The sequence below is a fragment of the Takifugu flavidus genome, chromosome 20, assembly GCF_003711565.1.
Source record: "Takifugu flavidus isolate HTHZ2018 chromosome 20, ASM371156v2, whole genome shotgun sequence".
NCBI classification, from domain to species: domain Eukaryota; kingdom Metazoa; phylum Chordata; class Actinopteri; order Tetraodontiformes; family Tetraodontidae; genus Takifugu; species Takifugu flavidus.
This window is the reverse complement of record NC_079539.1, coordinates 11,264,560-11,286,265: the sequence shown is the minus strand read 5'-3', so window position 1 is coordinate 11,286,265 and position 21,706 is coordinate 11,264,560. Positions and strand designations below refer to the sequence as shown.

The window sequence follows — 21,706 nt, the reverse complement described above, 5'->3', positions numbered from 1 at the left end:
TGCAGTCGGCATCACCGAAGGGTGGGCTCCATCTGCCGGAGCGATGTCTCGCGAGATGTCATCGACCCGGTCTGCTTGTACGCTGTGCAAAGTATCGCGAGAGTACATCACAACCCAAGCAAGAGATGTGACGTCAGGTTTCAAAAGAAGGAGGAAGGGGAGGGGCGGCGGGGTGAAACCAGGCACTATGTGCGCGTGTGTATGTGTGTGTGTGTGTGTGTGCGTGTGCGGCATGCCTCTATGGGGACCCTCTATGGCATGAACAGTGACCTTGTCCAAACCTCAGCAACATGAAGTCAAATGTCATTGTGCAACCTGGTGAGGTTCTAATTGATGCGGCATCTTGAGTCTGTGTTTGGGTTTTGAGTGAGGTTAGGATAAACAGAGGTCAGCGGGATGACCTCAGGATCTTTCCAGATCTCCTTGTTTCCGTGGTAGCTTTTCAGAGGTGACAGGCTGCACCAGCCTTTAGACTGATGATTATATTTGTTATAAAGAAGCCTCATATCTTCCCAAAAACTAAGACATTAGTGTTGTTATAAAGTTTCAGATGTTAATAATGTCACTGAAAACACATCCCTTTATAACACTTCACTGATTTATCTGATTTGTCCTTGATAATGGTTGCCTTGAAAAAATGGTAAAAGACTTTTGTATTACTTGTAACTTCCATTATTTAACTTAGCACCGACAAAAGACTTATAATCAGACTACTTGGTATATGGGAAATATCAATTTCCTGCATCTTTTTTTTTTTTTAAAATCTTGGCTCTTCTCCAGTGTTATGGACGTGCAGCAGAGACAGTTTATGAAAAACAGCAGCTGCAACTGAATCTGCAAATATTTGAGAGGTTTCCTGTCTAGACCAGTCTAAGTGGACATGATATGGAATTACTGAAAAGTTCATTTGTAGTCCTGGTCGGCTGAATCTGTAGCTGGATCGGAGCAGATGGATGGAGGGATGGACAGAGAGATGGACTGAGAGTGGTCAGAGAAATGGATGGAGAGAACAGTCTGCGTTTCCAACAGAGTAACCACACAGAGTGCTTGAAGAACCGTCCAGCTTATTGAAATATACAGAAGGTGATGGATGGATGGATGGATGGATGGATGGATGGATGGATGGATGGATGGACGGACGGACAGGCGGCTCAGGGTCATGACTGGGGAAACGTGACCCAATTGTGTCCCAAACCCCTTCACATTAGGAACATAGAGGTCGGCCCTTTAGAACGCCCCCTCCTGATATTGGCCATCACTATCCACGAATCAATGTTCTGTCGTCCTCATTACATTACAAACCCATTTCCGGGGTCACGACTGCAGAGGTGAAATGTGATATTTGTTTACTAAAAAACTACCGAACACGTGACCAGTGATGAATCTGTCTGGATAATGGACCAAGGTTCACACGCAGTCTGAGGCTAATTGCTTTTAGCACTGATGGGTTCTGATGTAATTTGATGTTACTGCGAACGTGAGAAGCATTAAGTCATTAATTGAGCAGAGAAAATCATAAGAAAACAGCTGTTTTTACTGCCCATAACACCCCCTGAGGCAGTGGTTCTGTTTGGCTCAGTTTGGTCCAGTACCTGCGAGCGTGTAGGCATCAGTCAGCGGTTTCTATAGATGTTATATATGTATCTATTAAGTGTAACTACGAGGCTCTGTGAAGCTGAATTTCTAGATGCAGCAGGTCGTCCACAGTCAGGACAGTCTGGTTTCTAGAGGCTCTTAGAGCATAAAAAGAGGGTCAATAATGAGTTTATCGACATATCAACTCTGCCTCTGTGGTATTTTCAAGCCCTGCCCATGTAACACCCCCATAGCATAAAAAAAATCATTCTTTACAGTGTAAACGGCACTAAAACAGGGTTATTTGTTTAGTGACAAACGCTGGACATCGGGCAGAGCAGCTATGCTTTCAGCCTCCTCCGGAGGGGGTGGGGAGGAGGGTGGGGAAGGTGTCACCAGCAGCACAGATTCATGAATAATGGTGCTACTTTACCCCCACCACAGACATCGGATCACAGGAGGGTGTGGACACACAGAAAGGAGCCTTTCGCCGAAACTGAGCTGCTGTGATGAGCGTTGCTGCCCAGCGACACATTAGCACAAGAATGAAACAAGTGAAACTCTCCAGGTTCACGTGTTGGATTCATGTCACACTTCTGCCTCAGCAGATTCTCTCTGCCACAGGAAGTTCTGGCAGGAGCAGAATTTTTGATGCTAATTCAACACCAACCACTAAAGAGCTGCAGACGCCGTCGGCAGGTGGTGCAGAGCATCCCCGTGTGAGGCTTCCCCGTATTCTTTGCTGCAGCGTGGAAGGTCAGGCTCCCTGCAGAGCTCCTGCTGCTCATTAGCCGAAGGGAACGTTAATCCCGTTAATGCTGCTCGGTCCAGCGGGAGGTCGTTACAGGGACCTGCTCAGTGCTGCGCTCCTATTACTGCACAGCCTCACCCCACTGGATGCAGCGCTGCTGTCTCACAACATTTACCCCTATCTAAAACCCCCAAAGATCTTCATTTATTTGACGCTTCAGCACAGCAGCTCAGAGCTACTCGCAAAGATGGGAGGGGCACAGCCTCCAAAGAGATGTTTATATCACAACTTATATTTAACGCGCTTAATGCAAACAGTTGGATCACATTACTGATTAGATCACCATTTGTTTTTGGGTTCACCACAAGGACTCTAGTCCATCTTGACCCCCCAGGGATGTGTGTTCCCAAGTATGCGTGTGAACACAATAGAGTGGCTCACTCGCCATCGCACCACCGTAGTGGTGTTGGAGCTGACCGGTGGAGACTTCATTATTCTGAAACTACCCATGTCCAAAGTCCTGCACTCCTTCTAAACACAAGGTCAAAGAAAGAAGCTGCAGAACCAACTCTAATGTCCTGCTGCCCTCTTATTAAACCCACGATCACTAGCTGGTCACAGGCTGTTGGGCCACTTCAACCACGTCAGGCTCAGCTGTCCATTAAAGCCTTTCAGGGTTGGGCTCAGAATCCAGCAGCTGTTTGTCCACACCGGAAGCAGCCAGCCGGGGGGCCGGGGCACGTTTATTCCCTCTGCCTTTGGAACGCAGGAGGAGGAGCTGCTGCCTGTCTGCTGCCAGTGGGAGCCGATTCCTCACTGGAGGAAGATGATGGGTTAATGGTGATGGCAGGAATAATGACGCCTGTCTCCGTTTCTGCCGCACTAATTCTATGTTTTTATTGCGCAGAAAAGTGTTACGGCTGTACGATGACCTGTTTACTGTCTCAAATGCACAGACAGACAACAGGAAATGATGTAAGAGGTAAACAATCCAGTTATGTACCATCACCGTGATGTTGTAGTTGGCATCCTGGTGACCACCTCTGTTAGGTTTCATTACCAAAGTCGTCATTTGTTACTTCAGCTCCAAACAATCCAAACCACCTCCGATGGTGTCTGACATCATCTTCTGGAGGAAGGAGACAGACGTCCTCAACACACTTGGGGACTTCCTTTTGAAGCTATTACTCAGTAATTAATGAAGCAATGCTAATACTCCTAATGAAACCACTGGGATCAAAGATTAGGAGTCTCGAGCTCGACATGTGCACGTGTCCTGGAGCATATTTAAGTGTCTGCATGGCAATAATGAGAGAATCTCTCCTTAACATCACTTTGCTCTCAGTCTTCTCAGTTTACTGTAAGACGAGACTTGTGCCTCAGGTTTGACCTTCTGAGTTATTCCTGTCCACCCCCCCCAAACCACCACCACCACCCTCAAGCCTTCTCTAGGTCTCTACCTGTCAGAAGGTGCTGCAGCTGAGCTTTACAGCCACATGGCATCTCAGGCTAAATTACAACATATGTTGGGAATGTTGCTGAACACGGAGTACCTTATCTCCACTGCTGTGACCTTCGGCACAATAAACCTCATTAAGGCTCCGTCACCAATTACTTCCACACGGGAGGAGAAACTAATGGTATTACAATCTGAGGCTAATGGGAACCACTAACGGATGCCGTGTGAGACAGCCAACAGGTAACTGGTCCAAGCTCTCCTCATGTTCTGGTACATTTGAGACTCTCATGACCTCTCACTGTTCCCCATCCTTTATCATTTGATACAACAAAGATATAAGGATGAATTTCAGGGACAAACTTTGATGGATTCCTGTCCTTAAGATAACAAAAGTTGTTTTTCATTCCACAGCTCCTCAAATCTAACAACCCTCAAGATAAACTTCGAGGTCCATCTGACACGTTCAGCGTGTTTGTGGTCTAATCAGACACTGCGTATTTACCTGAAGGTCGGGGGTCGATGCACCTCTCTGCTGTGTGGTTGATGTGTCCTCAGGCTTTGGTGTGTTTTGGCCTTTGCTGCAGCCTTTCAGTTAACAAGGCGCTGCGACTTCGAGGCTTCTGCTTCCAGCATCTAAATGCAGCTCGTTCTCAGGCCACCGGGAGATGAGCGCACACACATGTGGAATGTGTCAGAAGATGGAGAGAATTTAATTCACTGGATGGACCAATGGAAGATTCGGAGCTACTCACAGCCTGGGAGTCCTTAAAGGGTGTTCCTGTCTTTTCATGTGTCTTTAAGTGAGAACAACCTTCCCTCGATCCACTATAGACCGATAGAGCACAGTTTGGGGGAAGAGCTGCATCAGTGGGTGTGGGTCTGAAACATTCCCCAGCTCTACAGAGGCTCTGTGAAGCTCCGCCAGATCTTTGGGGTCTCTGTTAGCTCTCTGGCCAAGACTCTTCTCCCCCAACTGTTCAGATTGTTCATCTGTCCAGCTGTGGGATGGGTCCTGGTGGACCCAGACCTCTTCCATATGATCATGATGGAGACCTCTGAGCTCTCAGAAACAAATGAAGCAGACCTTTTTTCCAGCCTTGTTCAGATACAGTATCTGTGTCTTCAGGCAGGTCTTTTGATGATCTGTCAGGCATGATTTGGACAGGTGTGCACCTTCAAAATCAGGTCCAATCCAGTTCCTTCAACACAGATGGACTCTGATGAAGATCTAGAACCATCTCAGAGCTGAACACAACTGATTCTACCTATCTAAAGATATCCATCCATCCATCCATCATCCATCCATCCATCCATCATCCATCCATCCATCCATCCATCCATCCATCCATCCATCCATCCATCCATCCATCCATCCACCAGGATCATGGTTGGGGGGCTGGCTACCCTCAGGTGAGAGGGGTTAGAGAAGACAACAACGTTACATAAAACATTTAGCTACAACAGGCACAAGCTACATTGGAAAAGTGCTTCTTGAAACTAGAAATATCGAGGAATTATTCTGAGATGAAGATGTGAAGATGAGTAAGTCAGAACCTTTAGTGTAAATGTCATTGCTGTCAACAACAGCCATTAGTTTTTGCTTCATAACTTCAGAAAACACCAAACAAGCGGGTTGCCATCACAAACTTCATGCAGGTGGAAATATTTTTAAGCATCCTTCGAGGTTGAGTGCATGTGATCTGTCAGGATGAATAAAAGGGTTCTAATGGGATTAAGGAGAGCGTCGTGGGAAGGAACCACTTTTACCGTGTGTGTGTGTGTGTGTGTGTGTGTGTGTGTGTGTGTGCGTGTTGGGGGGGTGTCTTGGTCCTCGCGTGTCATTCTGACCTCTCACAACTCTGTTAGACTATTAACACACAGCTGACTGAAGGAGCCGACATGTCATTAAAGCAGAAGAAACAAAGTTCAAAGTGAGCTATTAAAAAAGGAGCAAATGTTCTATTTTTATTTATTTTATGGATGATTTGATAAAAACACTTCTGATGTCCTGCGTCTCTCTCTCCAGTCTTATCAAAGTTCTCCTCAGGTTCCTCAGGGCTGAGTCTTTCCTTCCACCCATCTTTTTTTTTTACTAAAGCCAGGAATTCTTTTAAATCTTGTTCCTGAGGTATCTCAGGTGTGTTTCAGAGGGCAACAGAGGAGAGAAATGTGCTGTAAAGGTCACATCAAAGCAATGTGATCCTGCCCAATAACTCACTGCTGCATCTCTGATCGGGGCTCAGACAGAAATTCACATTTCTCATAAAAGAGTTCTTGTTAGAAGCCTCAGACGGCGCAGTGACTGAACAACAACTAAACATTCTTGTTTTCCTTTATGTGGCTTTTGGATTCTTTTTATTTCTCATTTAACTGGATGAAAGCTTGATGAACTTTATTAAAGAGACAAATGATCTGCAGCTTGGCTGAAACCTGGTAAGGTTGCTTTTACTCATCTGTGACTGTTAGATTTAGAGAATAAAGAAAATGAAGGATTTAGTTGTTTGAGTGAGGAAATAACTTTTATGATCAGAGATGATGACTTTTGCTTCCTCGTAAGCGTGGAACCTCCTGTGAGGGTCTCACGTGCACTGTGGAATAGCTGTGGAATAGCTGTATTTTCCATGATGTTTGAGAGCAGCCAGAGGAAACTGGACCCAGATGGAGCAGAACCAGCTTCACTGGGGAGTGAACCGATGACCTTCTGTTTGTGAGTGCTGACCGCTGTACTGCCCACATGGTCACCAAAGCTTCACAGGTTTCAGCTGGATCTTTCCAAGGCTGACAAACTTTTCAGATTTCTAATAAAACTAGTTTGATTTGTGGTATCAGAATAGAAGACATTCTACAAATTAACTGGGGGAGGGTCGACTGCTGGATCATCTCCCAGGTTCCCAACCAATTACACGCAGAGCTGTCAATTATGTAAATCATGGAAATTTGCTATGATTGCAGTGGTCATCCTTGTTTAATGTGCACCTATGGAAATGGACCCGTCCCAACATTTCCAGTCACCCTCACTGGTTTTTACATTCGTTACAACGTTCCTTCATGGACCTTTCTTGACATTTGAATGTGGGTAGAGCAACATCAATATTGACATCCATAATGTTTACAGTGATCCAAAGTTCAGCCGCTGATGTCAAGCGATGCTGCATGCTGGAGGCATAAATGCTGGCTGGGCTACAGCTGACGACAAACAGCAGAGTGTATCTGAAAACTTTCCACTCTGCCCTCACTGGAGGGGTGCATTCAGGTGTACCGCTGATCATTGGTACTGTTGTGGTACAGCATTTCAGTTTAAGCTCGTTGTTTTAGGAAATTCCAATTCGTTGAGAGGAAAAACAAAACAAAAACCTTTGCGTTAAAATTTAATTTTAAGGCGATAATGATACAATTAAACGCATATTTACGTCATAGCGCCCAACAAATCGTTAAAAGATTTTCCTTAATAATAATGTGTATTTTTTAATATTATTCATGTGAGACTAAACTGCATATAAAAATGAATAGTTGGAATTATAGAACCTAATAATTCATACTTGTATTTAGTGTTTCACTAAATGAGACGGGCTCCGTCACCATTCTGAGGACTTGGGCGCCCTCTTCTGGTTACCATCAACATGACAACTTGACAGGAGGGCTTTTGTTTTTATTTTTCCTCTACAAACGAAACAGATTAACCTTCCTCAGGAGGAAAATCAACAGCTCATCCAGGATGAGGTCACCTGGTCCTCAGGTGACCTCATCAGAACAATAAGGCAGCATTGCTGATGCTTCTCTCATAGTAATTTATGTGACATCATTAATCCTTAACTTCAATAATTGGAACAATTATCCAAAAACTCCTCTTCCAGACTTCAATCTTGGGATCAGTAAGAAAACAAAGACATTGCTGAAGTTGTTGAATTTGGGTTCCTATTCCCAATAACAAGAACTCCTTCAGCACCATTCAGCACAAAGGCGTACCTGAGACTTAAGATGAGCTTATAGCTGCTGTAGACGTTGAGCAAAGGTCTACAAAACTCTTCAGTCACATGATACAAACCAATCACATTTACAGAAATGGCTTCAGAGGAGCTCGTTACGAGTCTGAGGTTTAGACATACATCTGTATGTTTATCCATGAGTATAACATGTAACATGTCTTAGTGAGCAAACAGTGTTTACTCAAGTGCGGCTAATAATAAAAGTAAATAAAATGTAATTTCTGATAATATATTACTTAAAACATTTCCACACTGGAGCTTCAATGGTAAATCTGATGAATATTTCAGATCCTCTATGAAAACCAGATTTGAAATCATCAAAAATTGAACACAATCATGATCTAAGTAAACAGAAGCATTTCACCCCACCGTCAGTTGCCCATCAAACATAAAATCCTCAAAACTGCTTCAGTTCCTGTGCTGGACTCTAGAGCCTGTGTTCTCCTGACAGGATGTTCTGGTAGACACTGTCTGTCAGAGGAACGTAGTTCTGCTGCTGGGAGTCCAAAACATAGAGGGGGTCCAGGACCCTGGAGGGGTTGAATCCACTCTGCACCAGCTGGAACTTCTGCTGCTTGAAGGTGCTGGTCATCTCCATCTCCTCCTGCAGGGGCAACACACAGCGCTGATCTCCATGTTCCACATTATTGGGACCAAACAGAAAAGTGAGGGAGCGCCACGTGTGCAGTCACCTGGAGTCTGATGAAGAGCGGCCGTGCGTAGGCAGGGAGGTCTCTCATGGCATGTTCAAAGAGCTTCTTCCCATCAAAGGTGGCCCCAGGTCTGGTGATCACGGCCGCCATCCCAGCTCTGCCCTCCTGCCCTGCACACAGGCTTCAGTTCAGCCTTCGCTGTCCTCGACGTGCACATAACGTGCGTGCCACTCATACCTGGTACTTCCACTCCATACACATTCACCTCCTGGATGAAGTCCACCAGTCCCAGAGATTCGGCCACCTCTGTTGTCGCCACATTTTCGCCCTTCCACCTGGAACGGAACGGTGACATGTGGGGTCATTTTTAGGGTGGGCGGCTCAGACCCGTCCCAGGGACGGAGGTTTCTGGACCGCACCTGTAGGTGTCTCCCACTCTGTCTCTGAAACAAATGAAGCCATGCTGGTCCTCAACCATCAGGTCGCCCGTGTTGAAGTACACGTCTCCCTTGGCAAACACGTCTCTCATCAGCTTCTTCTCGGTCAGACTTTTGCTGCCAGCGTAGCCAAAAAAAGGGCTGATGGAGCTGACCTTGGACAGCAGGAGGCCCGTCTCACCTGAGGACAAGTGCCCACTTAATGTTTGTCAGAAGAAAATACAATAACTCTGCTGGAGGTGCTCTCCTACCTTTATCCACCCTCTGACAAAAGCCACGCTGATCCTTGGCCGGCTGGTCCTTCATCATGTCGTACTTGACCAGATCGTATTTAAAGAGAAGCTGCAAGACACAAATACCACAACTGTGGTCACTACGTCCCACCGCCGCTTCACCTGTGCGCCAGTCTGTCCTGCATGTGTTGGGTGGACCAGCACCTCGCAGCAGGCCAGGGTGGCCAAACATCTACCCCCAACAACACTGATAAGCTGGGCTGGAGGCCCCAACTGGACCAGAGCAATCATCTTCAACAGGAGGACAGATGTAAGAAGAGCAGGGGTCAGAGGTTACAGATAAGCATGGTGACATCCTCCCGTCTCCTTTTGTAACCCTGGTGATTAACAGCAGGCTCAGACGGGAGCACCAGACTTAACTTCATCCTTCAGACACCTTCAGTTTCACCAGTACAACTCTTATGTATCACTGCATTCTTCAGCTCCTCCAGCAGGAGGCGCCACCTTACGAATCCTCTTTATGCTCTGAACAAAATAATTTTCTTCTTTTACATTTTCAAAATAACAGTAAAGCGAAAGGGCCACAGTAGCAGCTCCCCCTGTGGCCACCTGTATCACTGCTCACAAACACCCCTGGAGGTAGCAGCCAGGAGACTTTCAGATCTTCTTTGAGGGTTCTTCCTCACAAAGTCTTCAGATCCATCAGGTTCTTGAGCCATCTGCTCCTCTGAGGTCTGTACACAGATGTTCCATGATGTTTATGACCATGGAGGAACCTTCAGCCTGCTCCTCTTCAGGTGGTCCATGCTGGATTTGAGGTGTGCTTTGGATCCGTATCACCTGTAGAAGCTGTCTTCTGTACTGCTCCTATGTTTGCTACCAGAGTCTGTTTATCAGCTGCACAGATGTTTGCTTCACATAATTCTGTTTTCCAAACACACCTTTGCTTGTTGAGGTCAAGAGTTCAAATTTAACCTCATCGTTTCCAAAAGGCTTCAGACCCGTCTGGATGATCTTTTGGATCCTCTGCACCCTCTGAATGTTGCAGTGAGGAGATGTAGATGTTTTCTTCTGGTGACTCTTCCATGGAGGTCAGATGAATGCTGATGTAGCTGAAGGGTAACAACTCCTGGGCCAGGTGAACCTTCCTGGAGGTCATCCTTGGAGGGCGCTGACCCAGAGAAACCTTTAGCATCTTCTCACAGTCTCCTCCTGAACCGGGCCAGTTCTGAGGCTCTGATTAGCATCACCTGACAGTAAACAAGAACTCGCTGCTCCTCAGCTGTGTTGTTATTTGCTCCCAGTCAAACTGCAGGATGAGGAGGTCACTGAGTTACCACGGTTACAAAATGCCTGCAGCTATAACATGTAAGCTGTGAACTGTGCCAGCAGCCTTGAACATACTTCTAATACACATAATCCCTAAAGGTAGAGCTAAACCAGGCCCTCCCCTCTAAGCTCTCCACTATCCCTAGATCAGGTAATCAACTATTCTGTGTTTCACCTGTTTTGCACGCTGCTCTCACAACACACACCTGACCGGCAGTCATGTTGCTGGTCAGATCCCATCAGTCATTCAAACCATCACAAGAGACTCTGTGACATCGTCATGGGGACAGCTTAGTAACGGGGGGCAAAAATAGAATGCAGGGAGGATTAAGGTTCCTGGGGTAACAATGAGGAGTTCATGACCCCTGGAGATCCCCGTCAGAGGAGAGGAGCCGGAGTCTTCGGTAGTCCGACTGCAGCGCTTAAACCGGGGCAGATCTAAGAAGCCCCCACATTGCTAAAAGGGGTATTTTGCCTCCACGGCCGTGCTTCTGTGTACTCTGCAAATGACAGAGGTGGAGCTTAATCAAAGAGCCCAGGGTTCACCTGCAGCTGCTGCCCCGCTCCGAGGCCCCACACCCACCCCAGGGGAGCCGGGGGCGCAGGCAGGTGTAACATAGGAGCTGCCCTTCTCATCCTGTCGTAGCCATGACAACTAAATCATCGTTTAGAACTGGGCGGAAGCCACCTGGTCTGGCCGTCGCAGCACCTGCTGACACTGCAGTTCAGACTGGATCCAGGGATCACTTGTGTCATAAGAGGGATCAGCACCAGATCAAAGCACAGGAGCCAGTCGCCTGCTGTCCTCTGGTGCCACTGTCCTCTGGTGCCACTGTCCTCTAGTCCCACTCACCTTAGGTCCCACTGTCCTCTAGTCCCACTGCCCTTTTGTCCCACTCACCTTAGGTCTCACTGTCCTCTTGTCCCACTCTACTCTAGTCCCACTTCCCACTCACCTTAGGTCCCACTGTCCTCTAGTCCCACTGCCCTTTTGTCCCACTCACCTTAGGTCCCACTGTCCTCTTGTCCCACTCTACTCTAGTCCCACTTCCCACTCACCTTAGGTCCCACTGTCCTCTAGTCACCCTGCCCTCTTGTCCCACTCACCTTAGGTCCCACTCTCCTCTTGTCCCACTCACCTTAGGTCCCACTGCCCTCTTGTCCGTCCCATTCACCTTTGGTCCCACTCACCTTTAGTCCCACATACCTCTGTTCCAACTGTTCTCTAGTCCCACTTAAATACACTTAGCAACAACAGCTTCACTCTTTGGAACCTGGATTCTTGTCTATGTGTCTCATTGTCCCCTCTTCTGTCCCACTTAACAACCCACCTTGTAGAGAGCATTCGAGCGGCCAACCGTTCCTATTTTGCCGATGTGGTTCATGAAGCAGAGGTTTCCCTCGGTGGAGCCGTACACCTCACACATTCTGATCTTCCCAAAGCGATTGTGAAACTCCCGCCAGACATCAGGTCGCAGCCCATTTCCAACCCCCATACGAACCTTGTGGTCTCTGTCCAAATCATTCTGTTGGAGAGAGACAGAGACATGTTTCATATGTTAGGCCAGAAAAGACATATTTGAGATTGTGCTTCATGAAATAGCTGAAGTGTCTACAGGTCACTGCAGCCCTGTCAATGACCCCAACCAGAAACAGGAAGTGTGTGTGTGTGAGTGAGTGTGTGTGTGTGAGAGAGAGAGAGAGAGAGAGTCATTGGTCCTGAATGAACATTGATCACGTTGTGCACATCAGAAAAAAGCAGTAATTATTCCTCATGCTTTGTGAGGGCACTGAACTCAGGACAAGGTGTTCATCTGCCGTGTGTGTCCACATCTTAGTGTAGCCAATCAGTGGTGGGGACAGGGGAGGTCGGCGTCCGCCCACTTAGCTAAATAACCCAGAATGTGACAAAGAGGACATTGAGTGTGTCCTCAGCAGCTCTGGGAGGCCAGAGCTGCTGAACTGTCTGGGTGTGTGTGTCCACATGTTGGCCGGGGACACATGCACACAAAGACCCTGCTTGTGTTGCTGAAACAGTCGGGCTGATATTACACAACCGCCATACAAACAACACTGACGCTTCACAATTCCAACACTAAAAGTATGACCAGTCCTTCGGTTGTCTCTAATGGAAGCTGCTGCTAAATGGAGACATGATGCAGCAAATGATTTACATTTGTGAAGATGCGTTGAATGAACAAATATCTGACATTTGTTGGGAATAACAAAGGTGCTTTAGCTGTTTCCTCAGAGTGTCAACATTCACGACGATATTCAAGACAGAAGCTGGAAGAAGTCTGAAGTTTGTTCTTCAGCTCGTCGAATTCTGGAAGCTGCACAACTTATGAGGAATAACCCCGAGTTTGCTCTGAACGTTCAACTTTTCTGAAATCACCAGTCTTGTTTTGTCTGTGAGTGTTAAAGAATGAAGCTCTAGCCCAGTCTGCCCGGTCTGAGAGCAGCAATTACACAACTGGGACTGTGTGCCGTTTTCCATCATCTGGAGCAGAAATACACCGTGTGACTATGAGAAGATTGTGTGAAGGATCAAAACTGAGGGCTGGACTTCACCTTCGGCTGGTTGCACAGGTACCTGCAGAGCTCACCGATGTACTGGAAAATAGTTACACCCTGTTCCCTGCAGTCGCTCCAGAACTTGGAGGCTGAGAACTTCTTCTTCAACACACAAGTAGCACCTGCAACACACACACACACACACACACAACACACACACACACAACACACACACACACAACACACACACACACACACACACCACACACACACACACACACCCTTTATCAACAGCAGCTTTAAGCTTGTGCATTGCAGAATGATATTTGCATTGTTCTATATCCCAGGCTTCCCCCCTGGTTGTGGATTCTGTGGATGGAACAACAGCTTTCCTTTGTGTTTGTCACTCTGTCCTGAATGATGAAGTCAAGTGTCTCCATTGTCATCCTCAGGCCCTTCACCCCCAGCATCTGCTCCAACTTCACAGAAGTTGCTTTGACCATCAACTACTGTTGTTTGTTTGTTTGACTGTGAGACAACAGGGCTAACTGCTGCGCCGCTGTGCTACAGAACCTGATAAATCCATTAACCATATTAAAAGATAAAAACACGTACAGTAAGTGTGCTGGAGAATGAGAGCTATGGTAACTTGGTTAATATTAAATTCACCTAGATTAAGCAAGAAGAGGCGGTGAACTCTAGTTAACTCTGATTAACTCTGAATAACTCTAATTAACTCTGAATAACTCTAATTAACTCTGAATAACTCTAATCAACTCTGAATAACTCTAATCAACTCTGAATAACTCAGCTACCTCCTGGACCAGCAGAGACCCAGTTCCTTCTGGAAAACCTCTGCTTTTTGGGTGTTCTCCCTTTAGTTTGTACATGTTATAGTTTAAACTTGGGAGAACAATTATTTGCCTACAACCAGGTTTGCTTTTCTTTAAAAAGTTCTTTTTGTGGGTAGAAATGCCCTTCAGTCAGAGCCAGTATCACAAAAGGGAGGATGTTTTGCTTGCTTGAATATGTGACACAGCGTTGGAGAGATGGAGACAAGCCTTTGTGCGCTAGCTGCATCGTAGCACCACGTTAATGAAGAGTTAACGTGCCAAAAGAAGGACCTTGAAATGGTCGGAACACCACGCATTTATCAGCAACCGCAGCCAAGACGACTGCCGGCCGTTACAGGACATTACAGGACTAGCAGCAACACACAAGAGCAACAGACGAGCCGCGGGTACCTCGACTCTCAAGTTGCATTTCAAGAAGATACATCTCCCCAGGATGACCAGATATGATCATTAGAGCTTTGTAAAGTCTGTCATCATCATCATCATCATGATCACCATCATCATCACCACCACCACTATTGTCATCATCACATCATCACCAACATCACCACCATCGTCATCATCACATTACCATCATCATCATCACCATCGTCATCATCACATCATCACCACCACCATTATCATCACCACCACCACCATCATCATCATCATCATCACCATCACCACCACCACCATCATTATCATCATCATCATCACCAGCATCGTCATCATCACCACCATCATCATCACCACCATTATCATCACCACCAGTCACACAGCTATTTGGAGAACATGCTAGTGTCATGCATGTGGCTCATTAACATACTGTGCCAGCAGCGTTGACATGCTGTGGATTGTTTGTTGTGCTCTACAGTTATTTAGACAAATTAGTCTTTGTGTTGCAGCTCCACAAACAGGATCTGAAGAGGCCTCCAGGACCCAGGAGGTGGAGGTGCTGCTGCAGAGGCTGATGTGGATTTGGATGATTAATATGTGGACTACTGCGTGGCACACACACACACACACACACAACACACACACACGCACACACACACAACACACACACACACTTATTCCATTAAGGATGAACTCACTTAGAACTAACAAGTATTTTTAGAAAGTAATGTTGTTGTTTCCTGTATGCAGACAATGAGCTGGTTAGTTAGCTGCCAGCGCTTACTCATCCTCCGCTTGTATTTTGTTCGCACGAAACACCTGAATTCAGGTTACCGGCAACAAACGAGCATTAGTGTTGCTTAGAAATGTGTTTTTGGGTGCTGCAGTCGTGTTCTGCCTTTATGGTTTTGGTCTTGGTGCAGGCTGGATTTGGGCTCAGACCCTTTTCTGTTAGAATAAGAGCCAAAAGTACACAACAAACATTTGTCAGAGATGAACAGTGAGTTGTGTTTAAATGCTAACAGCATTGGAACGCTGCGTAGCTCAGGTTAACATAGTGCATGTCCATCGTGGCAGTTTGACCCGGCATCCATGGGTACTGGTTCAGCAGTGGAAACCCTCCCCAAAACAGTTCCGGGGAGCAGAGCCGATCCACTAGCGTCAGTGGAGACCTCTGACTAGTGGTTGACGCTGATGGAGATGGTTTGACTGCCTCAAGCTCAGATATGACAGCACATGTCCATTAAAGGACGCGGTGTGTCCATGTTTGACACAGAGACGTTTGTCTGAACCTTCCGGCTATAAAGTTCTGGCCCACTAAAACTGTGTGCGTGACCAATTTGTGGAGCCTGTTTCAGTTCAGCTGTCAGCTTAATTGGAGGTTCTGGGACATGAAGTGGACACTGAGCCATCAGAAATCAACCGTATGATTGCTTGTGGACACTGTTGGTGTATTAAGCTTCAATACTTGGACATTTGGGTTTGGAACATCAAAGCTTCAGAAGTTCAGAACGTTCTCTGATATCAGCGATGACGTGAGAGTCCAGACGTGCTTCAACTGCTGCCAACGTTCCCTTAGCTTGAGCTAACAAACCCGCAGTTGTCCTCAGTTTAAACAGTACTGTCCATGTTGACCTTTGACCTCACCAACAGTTATTGCTCAACAAGGTGAAGTTCTGTATCCAACAACAGACCTCAGGATGGTCCAGCTGCTGTGCTGAAGAGGACATGAGTCACCGAGGCAAACGGGAACCCAAAATTTAATTATTTAAAAAAAAAAATTGCATTAACAAGTCCTCCTGAACTGTACACAGGTACAACACTTCCAAATTTTGAGGCTGTATAGAAACTCCAGACCACAAATGTTGTACCTGAACCGATGTCCAATTCTATTGATCAGTAGACCAAAATCTCAAAGGTCCTGTCCTCAAAGTCCTGCTCTGTCCCCTCACACCAGGGAACCCAGACGTTTTCTGTCCTACCAGGCAGAAAACTGTCAGTCTGCTGTCTGACCAATGAGGCAGCAGAAAGTGCCGTCAGTGCTGCTAAGCTACGCTAGCAGTGACAGTACACAGGGCCCCAAAATTAAGGTTGATGAAGAAATGTCTTAATTAGATTACAAATCCTAGAACCTGAAGCGTTGTGGCCTTCAAGGGCCATTTTCATGTCTCCCAGTTGGAACGAGCCCAGTAGACAATAAGGGGGGGGGGGTGTTAAGCATGAGGGGGCATGGACTGGGGGGGTTAATGACTGTGGAAGTGTCTAATTGTTCTTCTATTACTTCATATTTATATTTATTAGATGTACTTAACATTAATTTTATAAGTCTGTGGGGATAAAGTGGGGGGGGGTATTTAGAGCTATATTAATAGAATATAATAATAATGATATACATTTATATGTATGTATAAATAATTTTAACGTTGTTACATATTCATACTGAGTAACACAACTGATAAGTTTTGTGAGTACTTAATAAGTAAGGAAAAATAAATGTATAAAGAGTATATAAAGTGGTGTGATTAAATATAATTCTGCATCCCACCATAAACACTGTAAATCAGCTGTAAATTAGCTGTAAATTAGCTGCGAAAGACGATTCCACCGTGTTGAGACAAGTCAAGACTCAAGAGTTTAAGGGAGCTTGTTTCACTGTTGACAAAAGTTGGGGGGACATTTAGGTTCCCTCAACTTCTGTCTTGATGAGTGCCGGAATCTACAGGAATGAGGAGGAGACGTACCCAGCTGGATGGTCCCGCCTATACCAACGAGGGACGCCGCGCTGTGGTAAAGGGGCAGAGGGATGTAAACCACGTCCTCTTCAGTCCCCCCGAAGGCCCAAAATCCTGCTGCTGCCTTCAAGCTCTGGAGTTGACTGATGACGGCAGCCTTGGGGAGCCCTGCAAGAGACACCACCCTGCTGAGTCTTGCTAGTCTTGCCCCCCCGACATGCTGGTGGTTAAACAGGACGGGTGGGTTCAGAGAAGCTTTCTGACTGGTTTAGGCTCCCCTCTGGCATTGACAACCAGAACCAAGGGGAGGTTTGTGATGTCTAGGGCTAAACAGGTTGTTTCAGCGTACACGTGGGTGACGTGCACGCTGGTGATCATGCTGGTGATCATGGTGATCCAGCACCCATGGTCAGCTTCACTCACAAAGCTTCTGCTAACTTCAGGAACCTGGAGGTTCATGCAGCAGGAGGGAAAACTGATCAGGGATCAGGAACATCTCACACACACACACACATGCACACACACATGCACTCACCAGTGGTTCCAGAGGTGAAGATGTACAGGGTGGGGGTTTTAAGAGAGGTGCAGGCACGTAATTCAGCAGGCACAGGCTGGTCAGATGCAGCGTCCAGCTTATCCAGCAGCGTGTGTACCTGTGAGTTCCTCCACTGGCTCCTCATGGTCCACACCTGGATCTTGTCCTCCAGCAACGTGGACAGGATGCCATCCAGACTTTCCACTAAATCTGGAGATGGAGAGTAACCTTCACAAATGTTCCAAGACTGGTTCGAGTGTTTGGAGGAAGCAATGTTTTTAGTGTGGAGGTGTGTCTGCAGGCTGGATCATAGCGTCAATAAGTGAGACAACCCTTCTACAGTCCTCCTCTGGACACATGTCTCAAAGATCTTCTGTGAGGAGAATTAAGAAATCAAAAACATTACAGAATCCTTCTGGTTCTTCAGAGATCACTCAGGGAACGGCAATGGATCTGCAGTTCCCTGAACGCACCAGTCAGGACAGTGTCCCTGATTGTGAGGGGAGACATCAGTCAAAGTTGACTGTCACATGGTTGCAGTGTGATGAATCTGATTATCTGAAACTGGATTCTTCCACTGGAAACATGTGAACTGGAGCAGCGAGTCTCCCACAGCCTCACCGTTAATAAAAACGTCACGCTACGAATAAAGAGAACGAAGATCTAAATATCTAAAATGGTGTTTTTATCTCAGTCCTACAAAAGTAAATGTGCTAGCTTTGTCTTCACAGAGGAAGAGCTGAGTAACATCAGAGGCCAACGTCAGAGGACAACGTCACTTTTAAAGTTGCTGCCTGATGGTTGAGATACGGCTAGCTTTCTTGTCTTTTCCCCTTGTATGTGTCTCCAACTACTGGACATTTAGAAATACGTCCCGGTGAACTCGATGCTGCTGACAGCGGAGGCTCAAGCACAGCCTCAGGACTGACATCACAGCTCTACTTGATATTTAGCCTGTTGATCACAGGTGAAGTTGACGTTCGTGTCAGAGACGTTTCCATCAGCGCACACTAAAGTGGGGACATTTGATCTTCTGGTCTGACCAGACTAGGACTTCCAAACAGGCAGCTATATTTAAAAGCTGAAGGTCCTAATTTCCTTCCGATTTGGAACAACCTGGTGACCAAAGACACAACCAGGAAAGAACTACGAGACAGGTCAATAAGGCATAGTTATAAACAAATGTTGGACATTTCCTCAGGGCTAAATTGCCAGTTTATCCGTGGATCACAAACAAAACAAATGTTTCATATCTCGGTTCTACATGCAGCTTTGACAGTTTGATGTCCAGGAAGGCACCAGCGTCCAAACTGGGAACACTGGTAGCTGAACCAGTTGCAGACCCGTTTCAGTGAATGAACCACAGGTTACCTGATCCAACAATCAGCGTTGTGGCGCCGCAGCAGGTGAAACAGTGCAGCAGAGACTTGGACTTGATGTTGGTGTTGAGGAACGCCACCGAGCAGCCCGCCTTGGCCAGGCCGAACCAGACGCACAGGAAGTCGGGCTCGTTGCTCATCAGCACAGCGACGCAGTCTCCCTTCTTCAACTTGGCGGTGTTATGGAACACGTTGGCCAGCCTGTTGCTGCGCCGGTCCACGTCCTGGTAGGTATGGACACGGCCGTCGTAGACCACGAACGGCTTGTCGGGGATGCGCTGCGCCTGCTGGACGAACCGGTCCAGGACCGTGCACACGCTGGAGGTGAGTCTGAAGAGCTCCAGCTTCACGCCGTACCTGACGACCCTAAAGAGAAAGAAGAGGTCCCTCCAGAAGTAGGGGAAGCGGAGCTTCTGGAGGGCGAGGGCGAACAGCAGCCCGGCGCAGACGAGGCCCAGATAGAGAGACATGCGGCGGCCGTAGGAGGACACAAGCGCGCTGGACACTGGCTCATGTGACAGACGCGCACTGTCGTCGCGAGGAGAACCAGCCTGGACTCTAGGAACACATGTTACACAACACACAAAGACACACACACTCACACCGGAACACCACTGAAGGGGCCTTCACAATAAGAATCGCTGCAGGAATAATCATGACGGGAAAATAAACCGTGTTGTTGTTGTTGTTGTTATTATTATTATTGTTGTTGTTGTTGTTCCGGGTAAGCGGGAGAAAACGAAACGAATTATTATTGTTATTATTATTATTATTAATAGATTATTATTATTATTAGTAGTAGTAGTAGTAGTAGTAGTAGTATATAAATAACGGTCAGAACAGTATCATCGCATCTCTAGGAGCCGTTTATGTTTTTTGTCGATTAAAATGTTCCTATTTGGACTCATTTTTATAAGCAGGAACTTATTTTAGTTAAACTGGGGATTTGAGCAGGTTGGGCACAAAGAGCCACTGAGACTGAAGCTTCTGCTCCAGGTTCAGTCGTCATGCTTTTATTTTGAAGGGGGCGGAAACACCCGTCTTAATTAAGTTAACTTGTCGGATTGTTTATGAAAAAGACAATTCACGGTGGAGACCAGCGCCAGTAGGAGTGTCCTTTTCAGGACTTCTGGTTCCAAACGCAGAGATAAGAGAGAGAAAGTGTCGCAGCTCAGCAGAACCAGAAGGTTCTGGTGGCGGAAGCAACACACACCAACATGTTGGTCATGTTATCGCGATTAAAAGTATCAAAAGCACATTTGAAGGCAACAGCGTCTCTTTACTGCCTTCAGTTCCACCCCGAATGTTCCAGCCACTACAGGTGAATCACACACGTGTTCCTTCTGTTTAATCGCTCCTTCGTCGGGAGATAAAGAGGCTTTACAACAGCCGCTCCCCGGTCGCTTAGCAACCGGCGTCGACACAGCAACAGTGTCTCCGTATGACGACCATGAGCAGACGAAAGTGTGGTTTCCCCGACAGACGATTCCACCCGAGGACCTGATGGACACCTGAACCGCACAGACCAGCAGAACCAGCAGAGCCCAGGATGACAGGCTGTCCAACTGGTTTCACCTGTCGTGACGTCATGCTGGAGGAGCGGCGTGTTTCAGGTGAAAGCGTTACCATTTTGTCACCACAGTTCATGTGTTTGCCAACAGGTTGGACCAAACCAGTCATGGGACTAAGGAGAATGTGACGATGGGACCCACACGGTGCTGGTTCTATTCCCGCCGCTGGTCGTTGCCTTCGGGGAACAACGACTATCCGACAAATTAAAGCCATTTGGAACCCGAATATATCCAAATATGAGACGCGCAAGGCCGGATGTGCTAGTCAGGTTCTGATTTCCTTCTGCAGGGACACATTCAAGTGCAATAGTTTAAGTTTCCCGGGTCCTTCTGTCCCCTGTGTCTCTGGAGGGTCGAAACAGCGCCGCCTGCGGTGTGAATCAGGAACTGCATCAACATCTAAGAAGTCAGAACGTCACAACATTGCAAAATATTAAAAACCTACTAGTTACCGAATCGTATTCTACGGAAGCTCGAAGCGGCCCTGCATTCTACATGTTGGATTTTCATTTGTTTTCCTGGAAGCTATTGAACTAAACTGCTAATAGTTACATATAAAAATTAAATATAAAAATATTTGGACATTTTAAATTTAAAAAGAAGAATGTTTAGAATCACTTAAATTTAATTTAATTCAAATTTTTGGATCCAATCAAGTTTGTTTGGTTTATTTAACTTCAAAAAGTGGCAGTTTTAGTGAGATGCTACCTGCCCAACCTGTTAGCCATGTGGTGAAGCCGTTTCTCTCTTTTCCTTTTCTTTTCTCTGAAGACTTCCTCTTAAAGCAAAAAAATGAAATTGGGAAGCTCAGGTGACCTGGTTTACAATCACCTGGTAGTCGAGGCAGGAGACTCGAGTGTTGAGGCAGAAGGTTAAAGGCTGTGCCCTCAAATATGGGCGCTTCAAAATAGGGCCGAGACAGAGGACGTCAGTCAGGGGGGCAGAAGTCATTGCCAGGTGAGATAAATGTCCCAGCAGATGTGTAGAGACCAGTCTGTCAGTCACAATTGAGTAAATAAGAGTTTCCCAACTGGCTGAAAATCCTCTGGAGGGAGGACAGACAATAGCATAATAAGAGCATCAAAGCTAAATTACTGTGGCATATTTACATTGTTATTATTATCATTCTTCTGCCTGCTACGTCCTGCTACATTTTTGAAAGAAATAGATTCAAGCTTCAAAACGAAATGGTGTTTCACCAGTGGATAACAAACCCTTCAGACAAATAAAGCTTAAAAAACACTCAATAATAAAGTTAATTAATAAAGTCCAGTGTTAAAATAGTCCATAGAAAATAGATAAATAAATGTATTATATTACATT

The 21,706-nt window shown here is 46.4% G+C and overlaps 1 protein-coding gene and 1 long non-coding RNA gene across 2 annotated transcripts; one reads left to right on the top strand and one right to left on the bottom strand.

Annotated features, from left to right (window-relative positions):
• Positions 1-6,731: 6,731 nt before the first annotated feature.
• Positions 6,732-19,282, bottom strand: slc27a6 (solute carrier family 27 member 6). The gene is made up of 10 exons (XM_057018464.1): positions 18,805-19,282; positions 17,434-17,643; positions 16,908-17,066; positions 12,995-13,119; positions 11,755-11,949; positions 9,113-9,203; positions 8,844-9,042; positions 8,662-8,759; positions 8,464-8,594; positions 6,732-8,375 (listed from the first exon to the last, which is right to left on the bottom strand). Exons 1-10 carry the CDS (start codon positions 19,280-19,282, stop codon positions 8,199-8,201), a joined length of 1,863 nt encoding a protein of 620 aa, XP_056874444.1. The 3' UTR covers positions 6,732-8,198.
• LOC130516983 (uncharacterized) lies at positions 11,224-11,755 on the top strand. Its single transcript, XR_008947618.1, has 3 exons — positions 11,224-11,345; positions 11,385-11,535; positions 11,568-11,755. It is a non-coding gene; the product is annotated as an uncharacterized LOC130516983 (long non-coding RNA).
• Positions 19,283-21,706: the final 2,424 nt, after the last annotated feature.

Coding starts and splice junctions, on each gene's coding strand:
- slc27a6 (XM_057018464.1), bottom strand. CDS start 19,282: ATGTCTCTCTATCTGGGCCTCGTCTGCGCCGGGCTGCTGTTCGCCCTC. Junction 8,595..8,661: donor GTATGGAGTGGAAGTACCAG/GTATGAGTGGCA, acceptor GCCTGTGTGCAG/GGCAGGAGGGCAGAGCTGGG. Junction 8,376..8,463: donor CGCTCTTCATCAGACTCCAG/GTGACTGCACAC, acceptor TTGCCCCTGCAG/GAGGAGATGGAGATGACCAG.